The sequence below is a fragment of the Pongo abelii genome, chromosome 1 (genome assembly GCF_028885655.2).
Source record: "Pongo abelii isolate AG06213 chromosome 1, NHGRI_mPonAbe1-v2.0_pri, whole genome shotgun sequence".
NCBI classification, from domain to species: Eukaryota; Metazoa; Chordata; class Mammalia; order Primates; family Hominidae; genus Pongo; species Pongo abelii.
In genome coordinates, this window is record NC_071985.2 from 87,643,965 (window position 1) to 87,666,137 (window position 22,173).

Consider the following 22,173-nt stretch of genomic DNA (forward strand, 5'->3'; position numbering starts at 1 on the left):
CTGGAGAACCCTAATACAATGAGATCCTTCGATGAGTACACGATAAACTCCAATTTATGATTGCCTTTGTTTAACTCTTACTGAGCTTAATTCCTTACATTTTAGTAATAAATTATCTTTTCATTGTTACGTGGGTTAATTTTGTCCCTTTAACCAGAATGTAAACTTTTTAAGAACAAGTCTCTGTGTTATACTTTTTAAACCCCATCTAATACTGCTGGCCACATGACAAGCACTCAGACCTTATTGGCTAACTCATTCATTCATCACTTCCCAATATGTATTTCCTAAACCAGGGCTCAAAACAGGACCATGAATTGCAAAAACGCCCACGTTGGCCAACAGAAAAACAGATTTCCAAACTAACTGAATGATTTGTGTTTTAGTCACTCTTCTAAGAGTATGCATGCTTTTTCCTTGCCTCTTTTTACCCAGATAACTGAAATCTGACTGTACTATGATGAATAAAGAGGAAGTGCTAGCAATAGTAAGCTGGAATTAGAAATAAAATCAAAATTACCAATAAAAGCCAAAACTTCCAGGAATAGAAGAGGTAGAAGTTGAAAACTGAATTTTTCTTTATCTTCCAATAGATGTCACTAATAATGCCTTTGTGGACATCAAAACTGGATTAAATTAGACAGGTAAGAGGGAAATTGAACAAAAATCAAATATTCAAGTAACATACCCATTGGGCTTATATGTTCACTTGTGACTATCAAAAAAGTTATTAAATCACAGCCGGCCGATCAAGCCAGACTCAAAATGACTATCAACTGTCACATAAATTCTATACTGTTACTGCCAAATTATTCTAGCTTTTATTTTCATAAACATTTTACCCAATTCTGTATTTTCTGAATTATAACAATTATTTAACAAGAACTCATAAAAATACATAATGCTATCACCTTATCATTTCATGGATCAGAGGCTCTCAGAGTTTGTTCTTAACTACCCAATGTTCCCCAGCCATCGCTCCTCTCCAACAAAACCACTACACAATCCTGTTTCCATTCTTCCCTTTTCCTAGCATCACTAGTATGTTCTTACAACAGGGGGAGAAGAAATAGCAGGTGGAAATAGCAGAGGAAATAGCAAGGTTCAAGAAAAAAAGAAATGGATCATACCATTAGTACCAGTTTTTGGCATTCAGGAGCTAAAGACTGTAATTCCATTCTTACAACCCATTTGGAGCTCATTTCAATGACAAGTCAAACTTCACTCATCTTTTTGAAAACTGGAATAGATAACAGTAGCAAAATTGAGCTGTTATTGAAATAAAATAGAAAATATGCTAAATGAACGATTTAGGCCTTAGTTAAAAAAAATAGATAAGATTGATGGATATCAACATCACATGCTCTTCAAAAAAAAAAAAAAAAGTGATCCTTAAACAAAAGACTCCTCAGCAAATGTGGAAGAAAAGAAATTATAACAAACTGTTTCTCAGACCACAGTGCAATCAAACTAGAACTCAGGATTAAGAAACTCACTCAAAACTGCTCAACTACATGGAAACTGAACAACCTGCTCCTGAATGACTACTGGGTACATAACGAAATGAAGGCAGACATAAAGATGTTCTTTGAAACCAATGAGAACAAAGACACAACATACCAGAATCTCTGGGACACATTTAAAGCAGTGTGTAGAGCAAAATTTATAGCACTAAAAGCCCATAAGAGAAAGCAGGAAAGATCTAAAATTCACACCCTAACATCACAATTAAAAGAACTAGAAAAGCAAGAGCAAACACATTCAAAAGCTAGCAGAAGGCAAGAAATAACTAAAATCAGAGCAGAACTGAAGGAAATAGAGACACAAAAAACCCTTCAAAAAATAAATGAATCCAGGAGCTGGTTTTTTGAAAGGATCAACAAAATTGATAGACCGCTAGCAAGATTAATAAAGAAAAAAAGAGAGAAGAATCAAATAGATGCAATAAAAAATGATAAAGGGGATATCACTACCGATCCCACAGAAATACAAACTACCATCAGAGAATATTACAAACACCTCTATGCAAATAAACTAGAAAATCTAGAAGAAATGGATAAATTCCTCGACACATACACCCTCCCAAGACTAAACCAGGAAGAAGTTGAATCTCTGAATAGACCAATAACAGGAGCTGAAATTGTGGCAATAATCAATAGCTTACCAACCAAAAAAAGTCCAGGTCCAGATGGATTCACAGCCGAATTCTACCAGAGGTACAAGGAGGAGCTGGTACCATTCCTTCTGAAACTATTCCAATCAATAGAAAAAGAGGGAATCCTCCCTAACTCATTTTATGAGGCCAGCATCATCCTGATACCAAAGCCTGGCAGAGACACAACAAAAAAAGAGAATTTTAGACCAATATCCTTGATGAACATTGATGCAAAAATCCTCAATAAAATACTGGCAAACAGAATCCAGCAGCACATCAAAAAGCTTATCCACCATGATCAAGTGGGCTTCATCCCTGGGATGCAAGGCTGGTTCAATATACGCAAATCAATAAATGTAATCCAGCATATAAACAGAACGAAAGACAAAAACCACATGATTATCTCAATAGATGCAGAAAAGGCCTTTGACAAAATTCAACAACCCTTCATGCTAAAAACTCTCAATAAATTAGGAATTGATGGGACGTATCTCAAAATAATAAGAGCTATTTATGACAAACCCACAGCCAATATCATACTGAATGGGCAAAAACTGGAAGCATTAACTTTGAAAACTGGCACAAGACAGGGATGCCCTCTCTCACCACTTCTATTCAACATAGTGTTGGAAGTTCTGGCCAGGGCAATTAGGCAGGAGAAGGAAATCAAGGGTATTCAATTAGGAAAAGAGGAAGTCAAATTGTCCCTGTTTGCAGATGACATGATAGTATATCTAGAAAACCCCATTGTCTCAGCCCAAAATCTCCTTAAGCTGATAAGCAACTTCAGCAAAGTCTCAGGATACAAAATCAATGTGCAAAAATCACAAGCATTCTTATACATCAATAACAGACAAACAGAGAGCCAAATCATGAGTGAACTCCCATTCACAATTGCTTCAAAGAGAATAAAATACCTAGGAATCCAACTTACAAGGGATGTGAAAGACCTCTTCAAGGAGAACTACAAACCACTGCTCAAGGAAATAAAAGAGGATACAAACAAATGGAAGAACATTCCATGCTCATGGGTAGGAAGAATCAATATCATGAAAATGGCCATCCTTCCCAAGGTAATTTACAGATTCAATGCCATCCCCATCAAGCTACCAATGACTTTCTTCACAGAATTGGAAAAAACTACTTTAAAGTTCATATGGAACCAAAAAAGAGCCCGCATCGCCAAGTCAATCCTAAGCCAAAAGAACAAAGCTGGAGGCATCACACTACCTGACTTCAAACTATACTACAAGGCTACAGTAACCAAAACAGCATGGTACTGGTACCAAAACAGAGACATAGATCAATGGAACAGAACAGAGCCGTCAGAAATAATGCCACATATCTACAAGTATCTGATCTTTGACAAACCTGACAAAAACAAGAAATGGGGAAAGGATTCCCTATTTAATAAATGGTGCTGGGAAAACTGGCTAGCCATATGTAGAAAGCTGAAACTGGATCCCTTCCTTACACCTTATACAAAAATCAATTCAAGATGGATTAAAGACTTAAATGTTAGACCTAAAACCATAAAAACCCTAGAAGAAAACCTAGGCATTACCATTCAGGACATAGGCATGGGCAAGGACTTCATGTCTAAAACACCAAAAGCAATGGCAACAAAAGCCAAAATTGACAAATGGGATCTAATTAAACTCAAGAGCTTCTGCACAGCAAAAGAAACCACCATCAGAGTGAACAGGCAACCTACAAAATGGGAGAAAATTTTCGCAACCTACTCATCTGACAAAGGGCTAATATCCAGAATCTACAATGAACTCCAACAAATTTACAAGAAAAAAACAAACAACCCCATCAAAAAGTGGGCGAAGGACATGAACAGACACTTCTCAAAAGAAGACATTTATGCAGCCAAAAAACACATGAAAAAATGCTCACCGTCACTGGCCATCAGAGAAATGCAAATCAAAACCACAATGAGACACCATCTCACACCAGTTAGAATGGCAATCATTAAAAAGTCAGGAAACAACAGGTGCTGGAGAGGATGTGGAGAAATAGGAACACTTTTACACTGTTGGTGGGACTGTAAACTAGTTCAACCCTTGTGGAAGTCAGTGTGGCGATTCCTCAGGGATCTAGAACTAGAAATTCCATTTGACCCAGCCATCCCATTACTGGGTATATACCCAAAGGACTATAAATCATGCTGCTATAAAGACACATGCACACGTATGTTTATTGCGGCATTATTCACAATAGCAAAGACTTGGAACCAACCCAAATGTCCAACAATGATAGACTGGATTAAGAAAATGTGGCACATCTACACCATGGAATACTATGCAGCCATAAAAAATGATGAGTTCACGTCCTTTGTAGGGACATGGATGAAATTGGAAATCATCATTCTCAGTAAACTATCGCAAGAACAAAAAACCAAACACCGCATATTCTCACTCATAGGTGGGAATTGAACAATGAGAACACATGGACACAGGAAGGGGAACATCACACTCTGGGGACTGTTGTGGGGTGGGGGGAGGGGGGAGGGATAGCATTGGGAGATATACCTGATGCTAGATGACGGGTTGGTGGGTGCAGCGCACCAGCATGGCACATGTATACATATGTAACTTACCTGCACATTGCGCACATGTACCATAAAACCTAAAGTATAATAATAATAATAATAATAATAATAATAATAATAATAAAAGAAAAAAAAAAGAAAAAAAAAAAAAAAGACCCACCCCATGAATGACATCCTATCTTGTGACAACTTGTTAGTGGAAAATAAAATTTATTCATCTCTTTTCTAGATATAATTTTTAGAATCATTTATCTAGATGTTCATTTTTATACTTTTGGTCAGTACTTAAATATTATTTAAGATGCATTTATAAAGCTCAGTCTTTTCATGCAAATAGCATTTTAGACACAGAGAACCCTTACTAATGACCAATGATCTATGGCCCATATTTAAAGAACCACCTTTGTCTTTTTTTTTTTTAATCCTCTAAAATAACAACAACAGTAACAAAAAACTGGAATAGCATGCCAGAGAAAATTCAGAAACTACATTCTTTTGAATTCCTAAGTGCCACCAAATATTTGGGCAAAACAGAGTAAATGAATAATTTGAAACAAGGCTTCTCGACCTTGACACCATTGACACTTTAGGCCAGATAATTCTTTGTCGTAGGAGACCGTCCTGTGCATTGTAGGATGTTTAGTGACATCCCTAATCCCTATTAGATGCCAGTGGTATTATTTCACTTTCCCACTTGTCACAACCAAAAACATCTCCAGACATTGCCAAATGCCCCTTTGGGAGGAGGACAAAATAATCTTTGGGTGAGAGCTACTATTATAAGGTGATAAGAAGATAAAGCCCAAAGTTAGATATTCACTGAAAGAAGTTCTATGACTCTGCAACCTCACTGAAGCATCAATTTGTTTTTATGCATTATCTTAAAGTTTCTCCCAAGTTTCATATTTTCTCAATGAAATAATTTCTTCAAGTACAAACGACACTCCAGAGACAAGATACATTTATTTTGCTGCCCAATTATTTTCTTAAAAAAGCTTAATGTTTGATAAAATAAAACAAACTTTTAGTACCATAGAAACCTTTCAACATGTACAATGACATATTATTACTATGTACAACTTCAAAAACAAATGCTTCCAGCTCCAAGTAAACTGATGTTGAACATCCTGCCTATATTTCAGCGGTACGAAATTTCCTGGATGGCCAATGGTCTCCTTGGCTTGGAAAAAAATATATAAATAAGACCTTCAATGAGTTGGGAATCATAAAAATGCTATCTGAAATTCAGTCATCTGGATCTTGGGAAGTTTGCAATAGCTGTGAGAGTTCAACAAGCAAAATAAAATCCTGTGGATATTTAAACTTCAGTTGTCCAAGACGTCTTGTAGGTTCACAGTTGGTCTATCAAAAATAAAAGCTATTCCTATCGTGGCAAACAAAACTTGGTATCTGGTTCAAATGCCATTTTTCACCAGCTCATGAACTCCATTCTCATCGATGATTAGAGGTGCATGGAATTCTTTATCTGCCACATAACTTTCTAATCCCTAAAAAAAGGATTGAAATGAAACACAATTAGAAAATTTGCACTTGCCGTGCAATGCTGGACTTGCTATAATGATGATTTAAAGCACAAATGCCAAAAAAGGTTGAGATGCAGAATATAAAAGTCAAAATCTATTTAATAGACATTTTAGAGTAGACTTAATGACTGACTTGTCAAAGCATAAAACAAAAATATAAAAAGAAAATTACTCTGATCATTTCTATAGTTAATAAGATGATAAACATTTTTCCTATAATCATCTCTCATAGAGTTAACTTTTTTTTTTTTTTGAGACGGAGTAGTCTCACCCCTCTGCTCACTGCAACCCCCACCTCCCAGCTTCAAGCAATTCTCGTGCCTCAGCCTCCTGAGTAGGTGGGACTACAGGCGCCTGCCATCACACCCGTCTAAGTTTTTGTATTTTTTAGTAGAAACAAGGCTTCATCATGTTGGCCAGGCTGGTCTCAAACTCCTGACCTCAAATGATCTACCTGCCTTGGCCTCCCAAAGCGCTGGGATTACAGGCATAAGCCACCGCAAGTGGCCAATAGAGTTAACTTTCTAAGCAAGAAAGCTATCTCTGATGCTACAACAAAGCAATACAAAGATCTCCAGGAAAAATATTACATAAGTAAAAGAACAGAGACCTCTAAATCCCCAAGTTTTAAAAGTGACAGTACTAAGTACTTGAACAAACTAGACTCCTTGAAAGACAACTTACATTGCATTTAAAAAAAGCCAGGTGATTTATCTAAAAACCAAGGCTGATTATGTATTTTTCAAAAGCCTACTGCATTTCAATGAGTAGGTGAAATGGACTAGATATTGTAGATGTCTGTTAATGGCAACTAATCCACTTATGGGATAGATGCAAAGCCATAACACGAATTCTCAAAGAGAAGAATTCAGAACAAATGCAGCTTCTCAACTTGTTCCCAGGAAGAGCTTCTCAGGACAGGACCATCAGAAAATGCTGCACCTTCTCTAAGGACATCCCTACTTAAACATAAAACAATGCCAGAATTCTACTTTTTAAAAAAGTTTTATTTCTTTTTTTGTAATTTTTTTTTTCTTTATAAAGACAGGTCTCACTATATTGCCCAGGCTGGTCTCAAACTCCTGAGCTCAAGCAATCCTCTTGCCTCAGCCTCCCAAAGTACTGGGATTACAGGAGTGAGCCACTGTGCCCAACCTTATTTCATTTTTAATTGACAATAATTGTATATATTTTTCAGATACAGTGTGATGATTCAATGCATGTATACACTGTCGAATAATCAAATAAAGCCAATTAACATATCTATCACCTCAAATACTTATCCTTTCTTTGTGGTGAGAACATTTAAAATCCACTTTTTCATTATTTTCAAATATACAAAGCTTTGTAAAAGAATAGAGGAAAAACTAAAGCAGACTTACTTCTCCAGCATAGGAGATAAGAGGAGAGATTTCACACTGGATTGGTACATCATTGGCATCCTTCAAGCTAAGAAAAAAACAAATTTGTGTTAAAGATTTTGCTTCCCATGTTACTTGCCAGAACAAAAGCACAAACCATAACTTTCCTCTGAGAAGCTTGCAGATAACAATTCTTCCAGTTAAACAAATGGAATAGATGCTACCCTGATGATCACTAAATTCCCTGAGGATTAAGTTAATATGAAATTCTCAGGTCAGAAGGACACTATTTGGGGCAAGTGCCAATAATTACTGGTAGCTCTTTACAGCACTTCACTAGTTTTTACACTGTCCCCTTACATACATCTCATTTTTTACCATTTCCAAGTTTCAATTTGATAAAAAGGTGACTACTTACTAGGTATATACTATATGCCAAGCCCAGTGCTAGGTGCTCTGAAGCCTTCATATTGCATTTTAATCTTCACCACTACCTTGGTACTATTAATGCTGACAATCATTCTAAAGCTGTACTATCCAATACAGAAGCCAATAGCTGCAGAGGGCTACTTAAATTTAATTAAAATTTTTAAAACTAATTTAAAATTTAAAATTCAGTTTCTCAGTCATAATAATCACACTTTAAGTGTTCAGAAGCCATGAATGGCCAATGACTACAAAATTGGACAACAAAGATATGCAACATTTCCTTCACTGCAGAAAGTTCTATCAGACAGTTAAATTATTTCCCAGTACATGTTTTTTCTGTACAACCCAAATATCCTAGATTAGCTGAGCTAATTTATTCAATATGTTTCAAAGTACTTCTCTGTTACCAAAAGTCCCTTTTTAAAGAGCTAAGGCAGAATGCACTCAAGCAAAGACAAGGTCAAAGTCCCTATTTGTTTCATCTAGGTCACAACCTAACATTTATAGCAATTCTGAATTTCTAAGTTATCCAACACAAAAGTCAATAAATAGTCAATGCATTTGCAGTCATTAGACCTCTTTGTTATTTGCCACTTCAAGAATCTTACCAATAAGACACAGGGCACAAAAATATTAGTCTCTTGTCAAACCATAGCTTTTTCTGTGCTTTCCCTAAGTACACAGTCTCAAACTTTGCTGGAGTCAATAAAAATCAGAGGGCTTCTGAGTTTAGCTACAGGTCAACCTTTCTCTAGCATTCAAAGCACTCTCTATCCTACTTCACCTTACTTATCCTGAGACTCTCCACTCAAACCAGACCAGTCACACTCTTTGGATTATTCCAAGTCATTCTCAACTATGGTCCCATAAAAACCATACTCATCCTCCAAGATTTGGCTCAAGCCCCAATCTTCTCTTGACCACTGCATTTCATAGTGATTGTCTCCATCCATTTATTCATATAAAAAATAAATGTGGCTGGGTGCAGTGGCTCACACCTGTAATCCCAGCACTTTGGGAGGCCGAGGTGGGTGGATCACCTGAGGTCAGGAGTTTGAGACCAGCCTGGCTAACATGGTGAAACCCTGTCTCTAATAAAAATACAAAATTAGCCGGGTGTGGTGGCATGCACCTGTAAAGCCAGCTACTCCAGAAGCTGAGGCAGGAGAATCGCTAGAACCCAAGAGGCAGAGGTTGCAGTGAGCCGAGATTGCACCACTGCACTCCAGCCTGGGTGACAGAGCGAGACTCTGTCTCAAAAATAAATAAATACATTAATTAATTAATTTAATTAATGTGGCTGGGTGTGGTGGCTCATGCCTATAATCTCAGCACTTTGAGAGGCCAAGGTGGGCAGATCACTTGAGGTCAGGAATTCGAGACCAGCCTGGCCAGCATGGTGAAACCCCATCTCTACTAACAATACAAAAAATTAGCTGGGCGTGGAGGCGAGCATCTGTAATCCCAGCTACTCAGGAGGCTGAGGCAGGAGAATCGCTTGAGCCCAGGAGGTGAAGGTTGCAATGAGCTGAGATCGCTCCACTGTACTCCAGCCTGGGCGACAGAGCAAGACACTGTCTCAAAAATAATAATAACAATAATAAAAAATAAATGTATTAGACACCTGCTAAGTCACTGCCTCCCAGAGTAATTATTGCTATAGCACACATTTAGCACATAATCACATACTGCCTGAAAATGTTACTTAACATTTATGTATGTGCATCTTGAACATCCCAGTAGTCTGTAAGAGGTGACTTATTTCTCTTGTATAAGATACTTCAGCACCTAGGATACTAATAGCACCTATAAACCTATGAGCAGGCCTACCAATGCTTGTCATCTGAACAAATAACACTATGAAAATAGATGACAAACTAATGAAGGGAAAAGAGGAGGCATAGTGGGGCACACACCTCTCTACATACATGCCAGACTCTACCACAAGAGCTCAAGACGTCTAGTCCAGACCTTCTGGGGCAACTCAAAGTCATACAAAACCAAATGAATTTTGAGTAGGCACGCCAAGGGAAAAAAAAGGAAAAAATGAGGACCCACCCCATTAATAAGATGTATATAGCCCAGTCCCACCTAAACCCCTGAAGGATTCAGTGTAGCAGGAACAGAAGGTGGCTGTGAACCCAAGAAACACATATATAGCTGGCCTGAATATGTAACTTCCATTCTACTACCACAAAGATACCCCAAGAAACTAAGGAGTCAACTTCAGTAAACAAAATTGGATGCCCTGAAGGAGGGAAAACAGAAGCTACCATCACCAAAAGTAAAATCTCAGGATATAAGCAAATTAGCCCAATAAACCTACTGCCCCACAATTCTTTAGCCATTCATCCTTTTGGTAGCTAACACTATTCAGTAAGCATTAAGGTGAGAAATGAAAATAATATCGAGTCAGAACTCAGCATGGTTGTTTCCATTCTTTCAGAATATCTCCTAGCTGCTTCTTCCCTCTTTTACACAATATACTTCCTTTTCATCTCTCACTATTGCATGATGTTCTTCACCTATGTCAGGTCATCCTTTGGTGCTAAGGATTATGCAGGAACTCTTTTTCAGTGCATGGTATCATTTAAAGCCAAACTTTGATTTCACTTTAATTATTCTACAAATGGCTAAAATGAAGTAAACTGGGCGATGGGGGATATTAAATAAAAGAGTAAGAATAACGTTTAAAGCTTTTTGTATCTTAAGTAAGATAGCTAGATGCTGTCTTCAGTTATATAATTAACAATCTATTACACTGTTAGGTTAAAAGCTATGGTTCAATAACAAAGAAATTTAGTCAAAGTTTTATTTCTTAAATATAAAAGCAGCTTGCTTCTATATATTAAAAATGGTGGATGAGACAGAAAGTGACAAAGGGCTCTGCATCCCAGTTCCCAAGGCAGGAGGGACAACAGTCATCTATGGCAGCAGTCCCCAACCCCTGGGCCATGAACCGGTACTACTCTGTGGCCTGTTAGGACCTGGATCACACACCAGGAGATGAGCAGTGGGCAAGTGAGTAAAGCTTCATCTGTATTTACAGATGCTCCCCACCACTCACATTACTGCCTGAGCCCCACCTCCTGTCAGATCAGTGGCCGCAACAGATTCTCTTAAGAATGTGAACACTATCGTGAACTGCCCATGTAAGGGATCTAGGTTGTGTGCTCCTTATGAGAATCTAATGCCTGATGATGTCTCCCATCATCCCCAAATGGGACCATCTAGTTGCAGGAAAACAAGCTCAGGGCTCCCACTGATTCTACATTACAGTAAGTTGTATAATTATTTCATTACAATGTAATAATAATAGAAATAAAGTGTACTATAAATGTAACATGCTTGAATCATCCTGAAACCACCCTCACCACCCTAAGTCTGTGGAAAAATTGTCTTCCACAAAGCCAGTCCCTGGTGCCAAAATAGGTTGGAGACCGCTGATCTACAGCACCTATAAGAAATTGATCAGATCTTTGAGTCCACTTCCTTGTTTACAGAATCACATCCCAGAAACACTGACACTCACAGGAATTTGGGCAGAGGAATGGCACAGACAGGAAAAAGCACGTGGGTGACACTGATGAAGGTGCTACTCTATTTCTGAGATAACTTCCATCTCCAGATCTTTTGCCCTGCATATATTTCCCAAATTACCTTAAAAACTTTTTCTTTCTTTTTTTTTTTTTTTTTTTTTTTTGAGATGGAGTCTTGCTCTGTCACCAAGGCTGGAGTGCAATGGTGCAATCTCAACTCATTGCAACCTCTGCCTTCCAGGTTCAAGTGATTCTCCCACCTGAGCCTCCTGAGTAGCTGGGATTACAAACGTGCACCACCACACCAGCTAATTTTTGTATTCTTAGTAGAGATGAGGTTTCACCATGTTTGCCAGGCTGATCTCGAACTCCTGACCTCAGGTAATTTGCCCGCCTTGGCCTCCCAAAGTGCTGGGATTACAGGCGTGAGCCACCACACCCAACCTTAAAAACTTTAACTTTCAAAGTGTAACAATAACATCAAGCTGTCTCTTAAACTATAAAGATAATGGCTTTTCCAAACTCTGTCAGTACCCAGATGGGAGAGGATATGTGTTACTTCTAACTAAAAATGATCTGCCATTAGGATAAAAAGATTCTTTAGAAGCAAGATAGTAACTGACTAAAATTAATGCAGTGACCAAAAAGGAGAGCTGTTAGTGTGAGAATAAATCAACAGAACAGTTTTCTCCATATTAAGGGTCATCAAATATGACAGGAACAATCAGCCTTTATACTGAGAGCATACACCGAATTCCACAAGACACATCTTCAGAATGGTATTTTTAACCCCGCATAAGCTTATGTTAAAGGTGCAAAATGTGTTCTCCCTGACCTGTAACCTGCTCTGGATCTTACCTATCATCTGAAAATCTGTCAGTTCCAGCTCTAACACCTGTGGTCAGATTCTTTAGTAAAGCATGCTCCCCATTTCCAGCATGCAACAAGATTCTGAGTTAGTGTCATCCAGAGAGATACCTGCCACCAAGTAAGCAGTGCACCCACACCAAAGCTTCAACCATCCTCCCTCCAGACCCCCAAAAGGCAGAGCACTAAACTACGATGCCAGTTAGTACGGAGGGAAGCACAGCCCCATCACCATGCACTGTAGGCAGGCTGGTATATTTACTTGTGATTGACATCAGCTGTGATGGTCTCTGACTTCCCATTTGTAGCACTGCTATGTGGGAATAAATAAGCATTAATGGGAATGGAAGCAAATCAAACAATAACAATGAAATGGAGTTGCAAAATATACTTGATTGAATGGTATGTATTTATGGTAAATCATAAATTTGTCCCAAGAGACCAAAAGGGGGTAAAAAAATAAAAATAAAAATAAAAATAAAACTCAATGGCCAAAGATGAAACATGAGGACAATGTGACATGCCAAGAGCAAGCTTGTTGACAATACAGACCCCAAAAGTGGCCTTGGACTGGGAGATGAAAGCTACCACTGCTGCTTCTTGTAAAACCAGTTATGTACCAGTAAATTCCAATGTTCAGTGTTCTCTAACATTTTATTATTTTTCTTGAGATGGAGTCTCACTCTGTCACCCAGGCCGGAGTGCAGTGGTACAGTCTCAGCTCACTGAAACTTCTCCCTCCCGTGTTCAAGCAATTCTCCTGCCTCAGCCACCCAAGTAGCGGGGATACAGGCATGCGCTACCACGCCCAGCTAATTTTGTATATTTAGTAGAGACAGGGTTTCACCATGTTGGCCAGGCTGGTCTTGAACTTCTAACGTCAGGTAATCTGCCTGCCTCAGTCTCCCAAAATACTGGGATTACAGGCACGAACAACCGTGCCCAGCCCAATATTTTACCATTTATTGAGGCATTCTTGCAGTCAGCCATCTTATCCATTAGGAATATAAATTAAATGGCAGAATGCTTTTTACATAAGTACGGATATACCAGATGATTCGGAAAGGGAAATTCTAGGTGCCAGTGAAGGTTTCATCACAAAATACAAGATTTAGGCTGAGCGCAATAGCTCACACCTGTAATCCCAGCACTTTGGGTGGCCGAGGCGGGTGTATTGTTTAAACCCAGGAGGTGAAGGTTGCAGTGAGCCAAGTTCGCGCCACTGTACTCCAGCCTGGGTGACAGAGCAAGACCTTGTCTTAAAAAAAAAAAAAAAAAGATTGGCCGGACATGGCAGCTCACGCCTGTAATCCCAGCACTTCGGGAGGCCAAAGCGGGCAGATCACCTGAGGTCAGGAGTTCGGGATTAGCCTGACCAACATGGTGAAATCCTGTCTCTACTAAAAATACAAAAATTAGCTGGGCTTTATGGCAGGCGAGTGTAACTCCAGCTACTTGGGAGGCTGAGGCAGAAGAATCACATGAACTCAGGAGGCAGAGGTCGCAGCGGGCAGAGATTGTGCCATTGCACTCCAGCCTGGGTGACAAGAGTGAAACTGTCTCCAAAAAACAAACAAACAAAAAAAAACAGATTTAGCTGAAAAGTACTTTATCTTGGATTTAAATAACTACAATACCTTCTTTTTTTAACTTCTCAAAACCAAGGCCATTTCTAAAGTATTAGTGAATGTAATCGACATTTACTTCTCTTCTAGACACCTTCCTCAGTGACCTGAAAGTGCTACAGTGAAAACTGCCATTGGACTACAATTTGTAGGTAGCCTGGGGGTGGCCGGGCTATGAGTGGGTCTCACAGACAGTACTATTAACAGTAGTGAGGTCGGCCAGGCCCAGTGGCTCACACCTGTAATCCCAGCACTTTGGGAGGCCAAGGTGGGTGGATCACAAGGTCAGGAGATCGAGAGCACTCTGGTCAACATGGTGAAAGCCCATCTCTACTAAAAATACAAAAATTAGCTGGGTGTGGTGGCGTGTGCCTGTATAGTCCCTGCTACTCGAGAGGCTGAGGTAGGAGAATCGATTGAACACGGGAGGGGGAGGCTGCAGTGAGCTGAGACTGCGCCACTGCACTCCAACCTGGTGACAAAGCAAGACTCTGCCTTAAAAAAAAAAAAAAAAAAATAGTGGTGAGGCCACAGATACATGGGCAGCAACAAACAATCCTCTGTGGCTGAAGGACTTGCCCTGTAGTATAGTGTGTTACTGATGGGCTTTAACCATATGGCACACCAAAAAAAATATATCTTCTGATCATTATTTAGTAGAAGTCTTTTTGCTGTCATGGTGGCAATGTTTCCAAAAAATAAAAATTAAAAAAAGAGACATTTGAAAGACTCCTCTTCACAAGGAAGTAAAACAATCATTCTCTTTGTAATAGGCAAAGCTACTGTTATTTCACGTCAGGAACTGTTCACACATCAAAACTTTGCTTTTTAAAAAAGATCTAGGAATACAGAGAGAGAGAGAGAAAGAAGTCCAAGAGGAAAAGTCCAAGAAAGCATTCATACGAAAGAGAAAAGATACTGACTTACCGGGGAATTGCTGGAAGACGAGAGCCATTTTCATCTATGAAGTGGCCCCCTGCATTGAGGACCCAGCAATGATGAAGGGACATCAAAGCATGCCTTGCAGTAGTAGGGTTATCTTTCCCATTCTGACTGTCAGCATTTTTTAGTGGGGAAAACTCATCTTCTCGCAATACTTCATATACCACAAACTTCCTAGAGCGAAACCATATAAAGACCTCTTTATTATGAAACTGCATACACAGCTTCTAACCCTTTAACATAGCTAAGGCTTTGGTCTCAACAATAGGCTTTCCTATTCCAATTTGAATGATGAATAAAATATTGCTCACCCTTGGACTAAAGAAAGTTGAAATTTTCTTTTTCAATGCAAAATGAGAAATCATTTGCCCCTTCAACTATAGAACAGTTCATCTTAAGTCAGAAATATTAGAAATCTTAATGTACAAAGATCACATTAGTATCTGTTCTGGAAAAAAAAAAAAAAACAGGCAAAAAAGATGATTTAGAAATGGAAAGATTAATTTCATTTTATTTATTTATGGTTTTTTTTTGAGACAGAGTCTCACTCTGTTACCCAGGCTGGAGTGCAGTGGCGCAATCTCAGCTCACTGCAACCTCTCCTCCTGGGTTCAAGAGATTCTCTCACCTCAGCCTCCTGAGTAGCTGGGACTTCAGGCATGCACCACCACGCCCGGCTAATTTTTGTACTGTTAGTAGAGACAGGGTTTCACCATGTTGGCCAGGCTGGTATCCAACTCCTTGGCCTGAAGTCATCCACCCGCCTCAGCCTCCCAAACTGCTGGAATTACAGGTGTGAGCCACCACACATTAACTTTATACAGCTTATTTGTCTTTCCCATTTTTGCGCTCGTCAAATTCTAAGACAAGCATCTCAACATCAAATGTGATCTTTATAGAGAGCTATATAATCTAAAAACATGTTTACTGAAACACCTATTCACAGGGCAGTAAGAAGATATTCTAAATACAAAACGAGACAATTCTTTATCTTAACCTTTTCAGTTTCTCATCCAAAATAAATGACTTTAACAACTTTACAGGAGACCAAGGCGGGGCATAGTGGCTCAAACCTGTAATCCCAGCACTTTGGGCGGCCGAGATGGGAAGATCGCTTGAGGCCACAAGTTTGAGACCTGCCTGCTCAACATAGTAAGACCCCATCTCATTTAATAAATAAATAAATATATATATATAAATATATACATATATAAATATATATATATACCTATATAAATATATATAAATATATATAAATATATAAAATATATATAAATATATATATATGAAAAAAAACTTTATAAGAGCCAGAAACTAGTTGATTTAAAAAAAAAAAAGTTGTACTCATAGGCAACTCAGATCACACTCCTGGTTTTATTCTAGAGAACCATAATGAATCTAGACTACAAACTCACAATCAAAATGCCATGTGAGATATGTGCTATCAAATGTTTCCTGAAAACAGTTTCATGCCTAAGAGAGTGAAAAGCAGCATTTTAAGACATTTATTTAACCTTATTGGTACTATTCAAAGCATACTTTGCAAACTGGAAGATGTCAAAGACAAATTTTTCCATCTTTATTCCATTGGGTTTGTCTGGCTTAATTAACTGTCCTTGGGTATCCACATAAGGAATCTTCTTTTGAGCCACATGGTGCTGCAACTGAGGTTCATAAACACTAAGAAGCAGGAGGAGAAAAGATATAATCACGTTCCAGATTTAAAATGCCAGAAAATCTTATAACACTCAGGAGCAAATGTGTCAACAACCAATACTAAGATTTTCAAAGTGAAGAGCATTTAAGTTTCAGTTCATATTTAAATAGTAAATGAATAGCTTTCCCCCAATCATCTCTTTATATTTAAAAAAAAATCAAATAATGGTCTCCACTAAAACTGTGTACGTGTGCATTAAAACTGTATCCATTACAAATGCCTTAAAACTGTATATGTGTATATTAAAAAATGCATTAAGTTACTATGGATGAAACAGTAACACAGCTACAAATGGCATAGAATGGAAAATATTTTGGAACTGGAGTTGATATTCTAAAGTAATGCATATTAACTTTTTAAAAAGTAGACAGTCATCTTGAATGTCTAAAAGCTAAGTGAAATCTATAGTGAGAATGTCCTTCATTTAAAACCATGGTGGGATAAAATAGCTCTTATTTTATCCTTTGTAGCACTACCCGCTGATTTTCATGCAGGTGTCAAGTAATTTCTTCACTCTTTAGCACACTAGTTTCTAAATGCCAGCCTGGGAATCGGCTGAATTAGAATTTTGTGGGCAGCTTTCTAAAAATATAGATGCCCCGAACCCACCTCCTGAAATTCTAATTCAGTTGGTGTAAGGTGAACATCTGTATTTTTAAAAAGCTCACAGTTGTGGTAAAGAAAGTTTCATTTCTTATGCTTTGCTTCAACAGAACCTAGCACATAGTTGGGGGTGGGAGAGTGAGAAGACAGAAATGTTTTGGCCTCCCATTAATGCGCTGGGGAATGGGCTCCAATGATTCCCACCTTACAACATCTTACTAAAAACAATCACAACATGAGATAAATGTCCATTTGATAAGTGATCCTCAGGAAAGATGAATTCTGTGGGATATGGACCTGGGGTGTCTGCATCCCTCTCAAGTGTCTTAGTTTCTGATTAACAATAAATATAATTTTAAAAGGCCCCCATCTTGCCCATACTTGACAACATCTCTCAGAAATGGTACAGTGAAGAAATGGTTGGCAATGTTCCCCGCATTGAACAGCAGTCTTCCATCTGAGCTTCGTTTTTGAGCTGTTGCCAGGGAAATCTCACTATATTCTACCACCTGGTAAACTCCATCCACTCGGCAAACCACTCCAACTGGTTCTGTAGGGTTCGTTTTCTCTACCACCTGTCCACCAAAGAAAGACAACAGTAGAGGAAGAAATTGAATTAAATGTTTCTTTGGAGATTTGCCATTGTCAAAGATGACATTTACAACTTTGCTTACACTAAAAGGTATAAAGCCAAGAAGAATCTTTAACTTTAGACAATCAACTATCCATCTTTATATACCTTGACAGGCACTTTCCAACTGGAAACGAGGTACATTATTTCCTTCCTACTTATCACCTAACTAAACCTTGGGCTAGAAATTCCATCATATACATATATCTAGCACAGAGTAAATCACACTGGACTGGGAATAATTAAATCAGGAGTCAACATCCCCCATGTATCTTGTACTTTTTATTTAATTTATCCTTAACCACACTCAATTACTTTGATAATAAATAAAATGAAATTTCTCTGGGATTCATAAGACAAAAGACTTAAGTTAGGCATTTTGTCTCTCATTTTCTATTGCCCGATATTTCATTTGAAAATAGCATTTCTTTAATTTTCATTAGTGAATATGGCATTTTCCTTGTTTTTCAGGGACCTGAGTAGGAGGTAAAGAGCAGGCAGGTCACTAGCCTCCAACTCCAACTTTAATCAGAAAATCCACCCGTATTTATCTGTTTTGTATACTCAATTTTGTTTGAAATAAGTGATTCTATACTTCAAAAAAATAATTTTGAAAACCAGTGATGTGATAATTTATCAATGGCTCTGGGCTGATGGGGAGCTGAGAAAAGAGGGTATACTAAAATCAGAGGGAAAATGTAAGAACACGTAATTTTTAAAAACCTCACAAGTGATTTTGGTATGCCACCACACTAATCCCACGCATCACTGACTTAAGTGTTTAGAAGAAAATTATAAAAGAACTATATGCAATGCACTAATATAAAATCAAGGTTCAGATAAGATAAATATCCAACCGAAGAATCAAACAATAAAAAATATTTGTCAACCTAGGCAACAAGGTGAAACCCTGTCTTCTATTTAAAAAATAAAAAAATTAGCCAGGCGTGGTGGCATGCTAGAGTCTCAGCTACTAGGGAGACTGAGGAAAGAGGATCACCTGAGTCTGGGGAGGTTGAGGCTACAGTGAAACGTGATTGCGCCACTGCACTCCGCTCCAGCCTGGGCAACAGAGTAAGACCCTGTCTCAAAAATCCCTATCTATTTGAAGGTATCGTTTTGTTTGTCCAGTCTAATTATCAACTCAGTGTGCTTCAAAATATGTTTAAAACTCTGTCCCCAATTTGACAAGTCTATCCTAAGTAGACATTAAATTATATTAATAAAGTTAAAACTTTTCTTCAACAACTGATTTCTTAAAATAAATACAGTCAGTAACAGTCTCGTCCAGAAAACTAAAGGCACTATTGAGAACTTCGTTTACACAGCAATTAGAGATATAGGCACTGAGTCCAGCTCAGTGAGGCAGGACTGCTGGATAAGTAAGCCTGCTGTGTGGTTCACTGTTTGCCACCCTGAAAGGAACACAGTTCTTAATGAAAAGAAACTTTCTACCGAGGAAGTAGATTAAACTGAAGGGGAACATTATGCAGCAAATTATTTAAATCAATCACGGGCCTATTTACAATTCTTATCTACAAACCCATCACCACCTCTTACTTCATGTACTCTACCTACAGTGGGTATCTTACTAGGCAGGGAATTTGGGATAGATTCCCCTTATTCTGTCTCTTTTTTTTTTTTTTTTAATGCACACAGGTTTATTTTCCAGTCACCACTATATACTCCTACTCCCAACCAGCCATAAAAATAAAAATATGCATATTCACATTTTATATTTCCCAAAGGTTTACTTCTATGGCAACTATTAACCTCTAAATATTTTAAAAGTCTACATTACAGAAGAAAGCATTTGTAAACTGCATGAAGTGGGAATCCACTTATATTATACAGAAAAGATATAAAGTATAGACTGGGCGTGGTAGCTCACACCTATAATCTCAGCACTTTGGGAGGCTGAGGTGGGTGTATCACCTGAGGTCAGGAGTTCAAGACCAGCCTGGCCAACATGGTGAAACCCCATCTCTACTGAAAATTTAAAAAAAAAATTAGCCAGGCATGGTGGCAGGCACTGTAATCCCAGCGATTCAGGAGGCTGAGGCAGAAGAATCACTTGAACCTGGGAGGCAGAGATTGCAGTGAGCCAAGATTGCGCCATTGAGCTCCAGCTGGGGCAACAAGAGAAAGACTCTATCTCAAAAAAAAAAAAAAAAAAAAAAAGAAAGAAAAAGATATACAGTACAAACTTAAAAGGTTTACTCAATATTTCATAAGTTTAATCCAGAAAAACTGAGTCCAGGGCCAGACACAGTGGCTCACACCTATAATCCCAGCACTCCAGGAGGGCAAGGCAGGTGGATCACTTGAGGTCAGGAGTTAAGAGACCAGCCTGGCCAACATGGTAAATTAGCCAGGTGTGGTGGCACATGCCTGTAATCCCAGCTACTTGGGAGGCTGAGCAGGAGGATCACTTGAACCTGGTAGGCAGAGGTTGCAGTGAGCTGAAAGAAAAGCTGAGTCCAAAATAACACTTTAACCTCAGAGTTACTATAATTGCTTTACAAAATGATCTTCAATTAACAATGGTTCCTACCTTTTTAACTTTGTACTTTTGCAAACTACCTCACTCTTTCAGTCTTTTCTCATGTTCTTCACTCCATAAAAAATAAAGTACTATTAAAGGGGGCCTATTAAAGTACTGCAGGCCAGGCATGGTGGTTCACACCTGTAATCCCAGCACTTTGGAAGGCTCAGGCAGGCAGATCGCCTGAGCCCAGGATTTCGAGACCAGCCTGGGCAACATAGCAAAACCCCACCTCTACAAAAAATACAAAAATTAGCCAGGCATGGTGCCGGGTGCCTGTAGTCTCAGCTACTTAGGAGGCTGAGGTGAGAGGATCACCTGAACCCAGGAGATCGAGGCTGCAGTGAAGCCATGATAATGCCACTGCATATCCAGCCTGGGTGGCAGAGTGAGACCCTGTCTCAAAATAAATAAATATAATAAAAATAAAATACTGCAAATAATTCTACTACCACAGTATGAATCATCCCCTAACTTAGGTGTGTTAAAATACATATTTTAATGCTTTGATTTTCTTATTTTAAAAGGGCAGGGAAGCAATTACGTAAACGGCTTCTAACATTTATTCTAAAAGATTTTAATATATGCCAGTCTAGTCATATTTTGGTTCCACCTGAATATTTACTTATTCATTCACTGAATGACTACTACATTACATGCCAGACACAGGACTAAACAGTGAGTGTCTTTGCAAGGAAGACTGAGTCTGGATTTATCCTACAGAGCCCACAGGTAATGGCGAGGAGTGACTTAACACTTGCATCTTTGCGTGATTGGTGTACTCACAAAAGTTAGCACACAAGTTTAAAGATTTTTGAACTGTCAGCAAAAACTAATCTATAGAGTATGGTTCTATAATGTAATATAATATAAGACTAGGAAGTTGGGAAACATGAACTCTAATCCTGGCTCTGTTAATGTGATAAAGAACCTTGAGCCTGAGTCTTATAAAGTACTAGAACTCTGGCTGGGTGCAGTGGCTCACGCCTGTAATCTCAACACTTAAAGCAGGCAGATCACCTGAGGTCAGAAGTTCAAGACCAGCCTGGGCAACACAGTGAAACCCTGTCTCTACTAAAAATACAAAAAGACCCAGAAAAATTAACCAGGCGTGGTGGTGCATGCCTGTGGTACCAGCTACTCCAGAGGCTGAGGCAGGAGAATTGCTGAGCCTGGAGGCAGAAGTTGCAGTGAGCCAAGATCACATCACTGCAGTCCAGCCTAGGCAACAGAGCCAGACCCTGTCAAATAAATAAATAAATAAATAAATAAACAAACAAAGTACTAGAACTCAGGATTCTCATTTCTGAGATCAAAGGGGTTGACCAGATGATCTCTGGGGTACCTTCCAGGTTGAACACTCTCTGATTGCATAAAGTTTAAATTGGTTCTGAAGCTCGTAACAGTAAAATTTTAAGTTTCTATTTTAGAAAAAAAGAGTGACACTGGCTGGGCACGGTGGCTCACGCCTGTAATCCCAGCACTTGGGGAGGCTGAGGCAGGTGGATCATGAGGTCAGGCATTCGAGACCAGCCTGGCCAACATAGTGAAACCCCGTCTGTACTAAAAATACAAAAAAATTAGCTGGGCCTGGTGGTGGGTGCCTATAATCCCAGCTACTCAGGAGGCTGAGGCAGGAGAATTGCTTGAACCTGGGA

At 38.7% G+C, this 22,173-nt stretch overlaps 1 protein-coding gene across 4 annotated transcripts in view; it reads right to left on the reverse strand.

Annotated features, from left to right (window-relative positions):
• Window positions 1-5,656: 5,656 nt before the first annotated feature.
• Window positions 5,657-22,173, reverse strand: part of UAP1 (UDP-N-acetylglucosamine pyrophosphorylase 1) — a 38,262-nt gene continuing 21,745 nt past the window's right edge. For 2 of the 4 annotated variants that reach the window (XM_024256424.2, XM_054526376.2), the window contains 5 exons: window positions 17,721-17,914; window positions 16,559-16,699; window positions 15,005-15,193; window positions 7,639-7,705; window positions 5,657-6,220 (listed from right to left, as the gene is read on the reverse strand). In XM_024256424.2, coding sequence (XP_024112192.1) covers window positions 6,128-6,220; window positions 7,639-7,705; window positions 15,005-15,193; window positions 16,559-16,699; window positions 17,721-17,914 — 684 coding nt within the window. In that variant the 3' untranslated portion in view covers window positions 5,657-6,127. Of the gene's footprint in view, window positions 6,221-7,638; window positions 7,706-12,714; window positions 12,766-15,004; window positions 15,194-16,558; window positions 16,700-17,720; window positions 17,915-22,173 lie in introns of all 4 variants that reach the window. The other 2 variants (XM_024256423.3, XM_024256422.3) reach the window with 2 other exon arrangements.